The sequence below is a fragment of the Culex quinquefasciatus genome, chromosome 3 (assembly GCF_015732765.1).
Source record: "Culex quinquefasciatus strain JHB chromosome 3, VPISU_Cqui_1.0_pri_paternal, whole genome shotgun sequence".
NCBI lineage: Eukaryota > Metazoa > Arthropoda > Insecta > Diptera > Culicidae > Culex > Culex quinquefasciatus.
The window spans coordinates 137,172,125-137,181,955 of record NC_051863.1 but is presented as its reverse complement, the minus strand read 5'-3'; the positions used below and the strand labels follow the sequence as shown (position 1 = coordinate 137,181,955).

The window sequence follows — 9,831 nt, the reverse complement described above, 5'->3', positions numbered from 1 at the left end:
TTTTTTTGTATTTTTTAATCCGTCTGAAACTTTTTTGGTGCCTTCGGTATGCCCATAGAAGCCATTTTGCATCATTAGTTCGTTCATATAATTTTCCATACAAATTTGGCAGCTGTCCATACAAAAATGATATGTGAAAATTCAAAAATCTGTATCTTTTGAAGGAATTTTTTGATCGATTTGGTGTCTTCGGCAAAGTTGTAGGTATGAAAAAAAATGATACACGGTAAAATTTTTTGGTGATTTTTAATTTCACTTTTTGTCACTAAAACTAAATTTTCAAAAAAAAAACACTATTTTTAATTTTTTTTAAATATTTTTGATTTGTTTTAGAGGACATCAAATGCCAACTTTTCAGAAATTTCCAGAACGGGCAAAAAATCTTTGACCGAGTTATAATTTTTTGGATCAATACAATTTTTTTAAAAAAATCGAAATATTGGTCGCAAAAAATTTTCAATTGCTTTTTTTCGATGTAAAATTGAATTTGCAATCAAAAAGTATTCTAGTGAAATTTTGATAAAGTGCACCGTTTTCAAGTCATAGCCATTTTTATGTAACTTTTTTAAAAATAGTCGCAGTTATTGATTTTTTAAAAATAGTGCCCATGTTTGCCCACATTGAAAAAATATTTTTGAAAAGCTGAGAAAATTCTTGATTAAAATTTTTTGAGAATATTTTTTTTGAAATGATCGGAAAATTTTACGAACGTTTCATATTTTAACATTGTAAATCGGACCATTAGTTGCTGAGATAACGACACTAGAAAATGGAGGGTTGTTTGGGTGAGACTTAGAAAACATAAATTTTCCTGTTTTTAAACACTTGCATGGTAATATCTCAGCAACTAAGGGTCGTATCAACAAAGTCCGAAAAAGTAAAATATAGAGAATTTTCTCAGCCTTTCAAAAATATTTTTTTCAAAGGTGTGCAGACATGGGCAATATTTTAAAAAAATCAATAACTGCGACTTTTTTGAAAAAAGTTACCTAAAAATGGCTATAACTTGAAAACGGTGCACTTCATCAAAATTTCACTAAAGTACATTTTGATTGCAAATTCAATTTTTGCGACCAATATTTCGATTTTTTTAAAAAAATTGCATTGATTCAAAAAATCATAACTCAGTCAAAGATTTTTTGCCCGTTCTGGAAATTTCTGAAAAGTTGGCATTTGATGTCTTCTAAAACAAATCAAAAAATAAAAAAATTAAAAATAGTGTTTTTTGCAAAACAAGTTTTAGTGACCAAAAGTGAAATTAAAAATCACCAAAAAAAATTTACCGTGTATCATATTTTTTCAGTGTAGTCCATATCCATAGCTACAACTTTGCCGAAGACACCAAATCGATCAAAAAATTCCTTCAAAAGATACAGATTTTTGAATTTTCACATATCATTTTATGCTATGCTCTCTGATGGTGATTGTGCAGAGATAATCAAATGATAGTTTCTTCTTTAATTCATTTGATTCACTGCTGAAGATTTTTTTTGGGCACAACAAAAAAGTGTAAATGTGTGTGTGTGTGTGCAACCAATCAAACGGGACCACGCGGCCGCTTCATACAAATTGAGTTGTTTCAATGTATTTTTAGATCTACATTCTATGCATGCAAATAACTCGCATAGGCATTTGGAAGGTGTTAGCTCTGCCGAGCTTCGGTGACCCATTTCTACGCTGGCTAGCCGAGCGCGAGGTACTTCTGCTTTATCGACAAGCCCCGCCCTGAAGAACGTTTGCATCAATCGGATTCAAACGTTATTTAGAACTTCCGAACCCTTGTCAAATGGACAAGGACCCAGCGCGTATATAGTTGGTAGTAACAGTATTCCTAATTCCAATTATAGCTCACCAAGTCGCGATGGCCTAGTGGTTAGCATTTTTGCTTACCGATCCAAAGGACGGGGGATCAAACCCCGACTCGAGCGACTTTGATTTTTCGTTCATGTTCAGAGTTTCAAGATTTTATATTTCCTATACTTTCTCGTTGGGAGCAGATGGGAATCAAACCCAGGACCATTCGCTTACAAAGCGAACACCGTAACCAGTTAGCCACGGCCGCTTCCACAAAAAAAAAAGTGTAAATTGTATTTTAATGATTAATTTTGTAATTCGTAAAGCTTCTTTGAAGATTGGAAATATTCTAAATATGTGTAGTCTTGCAAAGACTCATACTCACGATTTCTCAAATCACTAAGCTAGGCGCAAAATTGAATGATTTGCCAAATTTTAACTCAAACATTAGGATTTTTCCCGTACCCGCAGAATTACTGCAGCTTTTGCAGAATTTAGCATCCAGCAAAAGTAACGTTTTCGCAGCATGTTCCCGTACTTTTCTGCAACTCTCTCTTTTGCAGATGTTCTGCAAGAGAGCATAACAAAGGAGGAGAAAACTTTACTGGAACGGTTTTGTTGCAAGTTCTGCCTCTCTTATTGAAGAAATTATGCCAGAGAGAAAAGTTACTTTTGTTGCAGAAAAGTCTATTCACAAACTTTGATTGGATCTAGACTCAACCCACACTCGAAACAAACAAACACGGCGCGCCACACCAAGTTCATCTAATTGCGCAAAGGTAGTTTAAACTGCCACTGTCGAGCTCGCGGCCCTACACTCACTCACAATTAGTCGTAGTGAGAAGACGCTTTTCGTTTTGATTTCCGCAACATTTCTGTTATGCAAACATAAATTTAAATTACAGTGAGCAGCTGAGAAAAGCGAATTGTGGGCGATTGAGGAAAATTAGCTTTTTCGCGTTTGAGTTGGCAAAGATTGAAAAATTGTAAACAATGGAGGTGATGTTTACAATTAACGGAAAGACTTTTAATGGTAAGTAATGTTGGGAAATGTCGTGAAATACTTTAAGCCATTCTTATAAGTTTGAGGAAAAAACATTTTACTAAGTTCTTGTATTTTCAAATTACAATATTTTTTAATTTTATTTTAATTATAATACGTATTAGCTATGCCTCACATCTATAGGTGTAATTTAACTTATTATGTCCAGCTCAGTTGCCATATAGTTACAGTTATTTTTGGTTGGGTGTTCCACTAATTATACAAGATCATCACCATATTTAGGCCTTGTCTTTCTCTGAATACAGTTTGTCCCGATTGGAAACCCCAGCGTTTTCCCATTCTACCTCAAACCGCCTTTTACCCTCAGATTAGATAATTACCTTCGAGACTCTCGCGTGTCACCGACAATACTGATAGCGAAAACTCGTCACAGCAAATATACTTCATTTCGTTTGCATTGCACAAATAATGATACATGACTAGGCTAGAATGTTATGTGCATTGAATTAAAGATATAGGGGCAGGCCTAAGAAAAATGCATCAAAAACCATAGAAAAACATACAAATTTATGAATTCAGTGTAGTAGGCTTATGCTTTGGGAAGTTCCCTTCAATGTTGTATACTTGGTTGATGATTTTTTTTTAGCTTAAAACTATTTTTAATGCAATTTAAAAAAAAATGTTTTTCGACTTCTTTTCCAGGGCAGAATGGACCACCCTGCGGGGCAGAATGGGCCACATTAGAAAACAAGCAATTTTGTCTAATAAAACGTTGAAGGGAGATAATAAATGACTTAGGGGACCTTTCTAACATAGTTTCCATGAAGTTATAGCACTTTTATGAAAAAAGTCACTTATCAAAACAAACATTTTTGAAAATAGTTTTAATATGTTGAAATAAGACACTATATTTACAAATAAGCATCAAAACAACTGAAAAGTCAACTTATGTTGCATTAAACGTGATTTGTGAACCTACCAGGAGCGACATAATCCATTTAACCAAAATTTCATAACTTTTGATTGTTTTTGTAAGGCAGGAAAAGGGTGGTCCAATCTGCCCCCAAGTGGATTTTTATTTAACACTTCCACCACCAAGCCTCTAAATGATTTGAAGGTTCCGTTGTTGTTTGATTACCTTCGTAATAGCTCCTTGTAACATTATAAACATTGAACAAACTTTTTCAAACAATCTAACTTTCGAGAAAGCTTATTTAAGAACCTCAAAATAAACAACATTTGCGTGGTTTTGTCAATAAATTTACATTTTTGCTCATAATTCGAAAAAATACAATGAATTCAAACGTCGTTTTCGGTGTGGTGATGTTATTTGACGTCCTTCATAAGACCCTTGCCTTACAGTTGGTCTAAATCCATTCTAAAATCCAAAATCAAGGGTGGCCCATTCTGCAACCATGGTCCATTCTGCCCCCCTGCCCCTAATAATACTTTGCAATTTCACACCAAACATCAACAAAGTCGACCCGAAGATCGTCCCGATTGACACGTCGCTGAATAGCTTCATCCGCAACCATGCCCACCTCACCGGGACAAAGTTCATGTGTCTGGAGGGAGGTTGTGGAGCTTGCGTCGTCAACGTGAACGGAATCCATCCGGTCACGAAGCAGAAGTCATCATGGGCTGTGAACTCGGTAATTGATGGCGGCGAACTTCAATCCCAATCGCAATTGTTCAAAATTAACACGCATTCAACTTCAATTTCAGTGTCTTTTCCCGGTACTATCCTGCCACGGTCTGGATATCTTAACGGTCGAAGGAATTGGAGACAAGCAAGATGGCTACCATCCGACCCAGAAGCTTCTGGCGCACTTCAACGGATCCCAGTGCGGGTTCTGCTCACCGGGCATGGTCATGAACATGTACAGCTTGCTGGAGTCCAAGAACGGTCAGGTGACCATGGCCGAGGTCGAGAACGCTTTCGGAGGAAACATCTGCCGTTGTACCGGATATCGACCGATTCTGGACGCGTTCAAATCGCTGGCTGTTGACGCTGAGCCTCGTCTCAAGGAGGCGTGCCGAGATATTGAGGACTTGACCAAGATTTGTCCCAAAACTGGATCGGCGTGTGCTGGCAAGTGTTCCGTGGCAGAAAAGATCAACGACAAGAAGGTAGTCCATCTTAGCTTTGCCGAGGACAAAGAGTGGCACAAGGTCTACAACATCAGCGATGTGTTTGCCATCTTTGAGAAAATCAAAACGAAGCCGTACATGCTCGTCGCTGGCAACACTGCCCACGGTATGCGCTAATCGATTCATTATCCAGAAGTATGACTAACAGCAATCCGTGATTTCAGGTGTCTACCGTAGAAGCGATGACTTGCAGGTTTTCATCGATGTCACTTCAATCGAAGAGCTGCGATCGCACTCCATGGGGAACAACTTGACCGTTGGGGCGAATGTCTCGCTTACCGAGCTTATGACCATTCTGACGGATGTCGCAGCAAAGAGTCCGAATTTTGGCTACTGTGCGGAGCTCGTTAAGCATATTGACCTGATTGCCAATGACCCCGTACGCAACACCGGAACAATCGCTGGAAATTTGTGCATCAAGAATCAGCACAACGAGTTCCCTTCGGATTTGTACTTGATCCTGGAGGCCGTTGGAGCTCAGTTGACTATCAGTAAGATTCCTTTAGAATACGATCTATACTAGTTGGACTAAAACAGTTTAATTTCAGTGAAATCCTGTGGCAAGACCAGAACCATTTCTCCAGCTCAATTTGTGTCCAAATACATGAAGAAAAAGTTGGTTCTCAACGTTGTTCTACCACCGCTGGATCCCAAAGTATTCGTCTTCCGCTCGTTCAAAATCATGCCGAGAGCACAAAACGCCCACGCGTACGTCAACGGTGCGTTCATGATCAAGTACAACGCGAATAAGGCATCCGTTAAGTCTGCTTCACTTTGCTTTGGCGGAATCAATCCTAAGGTAAGATTAGCAGTGGGTCATATGATTTCATCTACAACAATTCTTTCCGACAGTTCACGCACGCCACTCAAACTGAAAAGTTCCTCGCCGGCAAAAACCTGTTCTCCAACGACGTCTTCCAAAGGGCTCTCAAAACGCTGTCCAACGAGCTCAACCCGGACTGGGTCCTTCCGGACGCATCCCCCGAATACCGCAAGAACCTTGCCCTCTCACTGTTTTACAAGTTCGTACTCAACATCGCCTCCGAAGACAACGCGTCCATCAAGTCCCAGTACAAATCCGGTGGCTCGGTCCTTGAGCGACCGGTTTCTACCGCCTCACAGCGATTCGACACGTACAAGGAAAACTGGCCCCTCACCAAGAACATTCCCAAGATTGAAGGTTTGGCGCAGACGTCCGGCGAGGCTCAGTACACCAACGATATTCCGGCACGACCTAACGAGCTGCATGCAGCGTTTGTGCTGGCCACCAAAGCTCACGCCAAGATCGAGAAGATTGACGCTTCGGAAGCTTTGAAGCAAGCTGGAGTTGTGGCGTTCTTCTCCGCAAAGGACATTCCCGGAGCGAACAACTTTATGTACTTCCCCAACTATATGGGATCGGATATCGAGGAGGTCTTCTGTAGCGATCGCGTAGCCTATCACGGTCAACCTGTAGGCATGATCGTGGCGGAATCGTTCGCTTTGGCCAATCGGGTCGTTAAACTTGTGAAGGTGTCGTATGGAGAGCCTAACTCTAGAGTGTACCCAACAGTGCAGGATGTTCTTCAAGCCAAGGTCGCTGATCGTATCAAGGAAATGCCGTACAGCAAGCTTGGAGCAAGTTACGAGGCCGCTCCGGAAGGGGACATGAAAGTGAAAGGTCACTTCGAGATTGGAGGTCAGTACCATTACTACATGGAAACGCAATGTTGCGTGTGCATCCCAATCGAGGACGGTATGGACGTGTACTCGGCGACTCAGTGGGTGGATTTGACCCAGATGGCAATTGCCAAGATGCTGAAGGTTCCCCAGAACAGCTTGAACCTGTACGTTCGCCGGCTGGGAGGTGCCTACGGTGGAAAGGGAACACGAGCTACGATGATCGCGTGTGCTTGTGCACTGGCCGCCCACTTTACGAAGAGACCAGTTCGATTTGTGATGACCTTGGAGGCCAACATGGAGGCAATTGGTAAACGATACCCGCTCGTTTCCGATTACGAGGTTGATATAACCAAGGAGGGCAAGATCACCAAGCTGTTCAACGAATACGTTCATGATTTTGGATCGAACTTCAACGAAGGCATGTTCCATGCCGGTACGTTCTTCACCAATTGCTACGATGATACCGTTTTTAAGACAGTGGCCAAGGGAGTAAAAACGGATTGCGCCAGCAACACCTTTTGTCGTGCTCCGGGAACTACCGAAGGAATTGCAATGATTGAAACCATTATGGAGCACGTGGCATTCGCTACCGGGCTTGATCCGTTGGAAGTCCGCATGGCAAACATGCCAAAAGACCTGAAGATGTTGGAGCTGATGCCGCAGTTCCGAGCTGACGTTGAATACGATGCTAGAAAGAAGGAAATCGAACAGTTCAACGCGGAACATCGTTGGCGCAAACGAGGCATTGCCATTGTTCCGATGCGGTATCCTTTGGGCTACTTTGGATCGGTGAGCGCTATTGTAAGCATCTACCATGATGATGGTACCGTTGCGATTTCTCACGGAGGTATCGAAATGGGACAGGGCATGAATACCAAGGTGTCACAAGTAGCTGCGTACACGCTTGGCATTCCGATTGAGAAGATTTCCATCAAACCAACCAACACACTTACTTCACCGAATGCTATCATCACTGGAGGAAGCAGGGCCAGCGAGACTGTCTCCTATGCGGTCAAACGTGCCTGCGAGTTGATCCTGGAGCGCATGCAACCAATCAAGGAAGAGAACAAGAACGATCCGTGGGAAACCCTGGTCGAAAAGTGTCACACCAAGAACGTCGACCTGTGTGCCACCTACATGGTCAAGGCTTCCGACCTCGTCCCGTACATCATCTGGGGTCTCAGCTGTTCCGAGGTCGAGCTCGACGTCCTCACCGGAAACGTTCAACTCCGCCGCGTTGACATCCTCGAGGACGTCGGCGAAAGCCTTAGCCCCGGAATCGACGTCGGCCAGATCGAGGGCGCGTTCGTAATGGGCCTCGGATACTACCTAACCGAAGCGCTAGTATTCGATCCGAAGGATGGTGCCCTGCTGACGAACCGCACCTGGACGTACAAACCCCCGGGTGCCAAAGACATTCCGGTGGACTTCCGCATCCGGTTTCTGCAGGGTAGCTCCAACCAGACGGGAGTGCTGCGCTCCAAGGCTACCGGTGAGCCGGCGATGAACATGACCATTTCGATTATTTTTGCCCTGCGGCACGCATTGATGGCCGCCCGGAAGGATGCTGGGTTGGCGCGGGAGTGGATTGCTCTGGGGGCGCCGTCGACGCCGGACCAGATTTTGGCGCTGGCTGGGAATAGCATTGAGCAGTTTAAGCTGTGTTGATGGGTTAAACCGTGTAATGTATTGCAGACTAGTTTTTAGTGTGTAGCTTTTAAACGTAATGAAATAAGTTAACGGTGTATGGTTTAATAAATACAATTTCAAATTTTCATGTTACATTTTTCCAACTTGCAAAGCCCAATGCTTAATTTTTTAGCTATTTTTATATGTTACGGTTTGTTACGAAGGTTACTTTATAAGATAACGCTCCCCAAATTAAAATGTTTATTTTTTTTTGTCAAACATATGTTGACTACTTACATAGACTAAAACATTAAATAAATAAATAAATAGACAGTGAAAACATGTAATTTTAAAAATGATGATTTTTATTAACTTTTTGGCCAATCCTAGTCACCTGTTGTGGTTGAGACAGTTCTTGCTTTGAGTAAGCAAGTGGAATCCGATTTTTTTTGTTTGGTCAGATGAACTTTTTTTTTGTAAATGAACTCGAGGGTTTAATTCTTTCGGCAATTTCAAGCTATGTTCTCTGTGTCCGATAATGGTACCACTATTCTCTCGACTCGTGGCCATTATTCTCTCGGACAAGTGCTGCCCAGTTTTGGGTGTAATTTGGAACTAATTTGCAAGGTTGTTAACGATAAAATTATCGATAATTCTATCGGCGTTAATCTTATCGCCGATAATGGACGATAACGATCTTTCTAAAATCGACCCAATTCAACCATATCATGATAAAATTTCAATACTTTCACTAAGAATATTTATTTTTAAAATGTAGTAAGTTTCAACGTATAAATACTCATAATTGTTCACAAAATACCGTAATTTTTCCAAAGAATTAAAATTCTCATAATTTGCAATATGAATATTAAACAAAGTGAAATTTCATATGCTTTTCAACTCTTTTATAGTTTTTTATGAAAAAAAAAAATTATACAATTTTCACAATCTACCGCATTTTTCGAAAATACTCAAATTATCATAATTTGCAATATGGGTATCAAACAAAGCGGAATTGTGTATATTTTTTACTTAATAAATGTTTCTATTAAAAATACTAAATTTTTGACAAAACACCGTGTTTTTAAAAACACTCAAAGTTTCAGAGCCGGGTCCGGTGGTTTAGTGGTTAGCGTGGTAGCCTCCAAACCCCAGTATGGCCTGGGTTCAATCCCAGACGGACCCGGTGGCATTTTTCGTGACGAGATTTGCCTGACCACGCCTTCTATCGGATGGGGAAGTAAAACGTCGGTCCATTTGCGTATAAAGAGGCTATGGGTGACTCACCACACATAACCTTCGGACGCCTAGAAATGAGTAGAAACTTGCAACAGAGCCCACAAAAGACTTGGGGGTCGTTTAAGTGGATTGCTTTTGCAAAGTTTCAAAATTCGCACTTTTTCATATTTTTTTTTGTAAATCACTAAAATTTTAACAAAATATCAAAATATATAGAAAATACAAAAAAAATTATAATTTGCAACATTGGTATCAAACGAAGCAACTGTTGTTATGATTTTTTAAATTATTAGAGCTTTTTTTGGAAAATACTAAAATTTTCACAAAATACCGTGTTTTTTCGAAAGTACTTA

The 9,831-nt window shown here is 40.8% G+C and overlaps 1 protein-coding gene across 1 annotated transcript; it reads left to right on the top strand.

The window, feature by feature from the left end:
• Positions 1–2,624: 2,624 nt before the first annotated feature.
• On the top strand, positions 2,625–8,487 carry LOC6047266 (xanthine dehydrogenase/oxidase). Its single transcript, XM_038264192.1, has 6 exons — positions 2,625–2,827; positions 4,277–4,449; positions 4,523–5,054; positions 5,113–5,439; positions 5,497–5,747; positions 5,801–8,487. The coding sequence occupies exons 1-6, from the start codon at positions 2,788–2,790 to the stop codon at positions 8,276–8,278; spliced, it is 3,801 nt and encodes a 1,266-aa protein (XP_038120120.1). The 5' UTR covers positions 2,625–2,787; the 3' UTR covers positions 8,279–8,487.
• Positions 8,488–9,831: the final 1,344 nt, after the last annotated feature.

Coding starts and splice junctions, on each gene's coding strand:
- LOC6047266 (XM_038264192.1), top strand. CDS start 2,788: ATGGAGGTGATGTTTACAATTAACGGAAAGACTTTTAATG. Junction 4,450..4,522: donor CATCATGGGCTGTGAACTCG/GTAATTGATGGC, acceptor CTTCAATTTCAG/TGTCTTTTCCCGGTACTATC. Junction 5,440..5,496: donor TGGAGCTCAGTTGACTATCA/GTAAGATTCCTT, acceptor GTTTAATTTCAG/TGAAATCCTGTGGCAAGACC.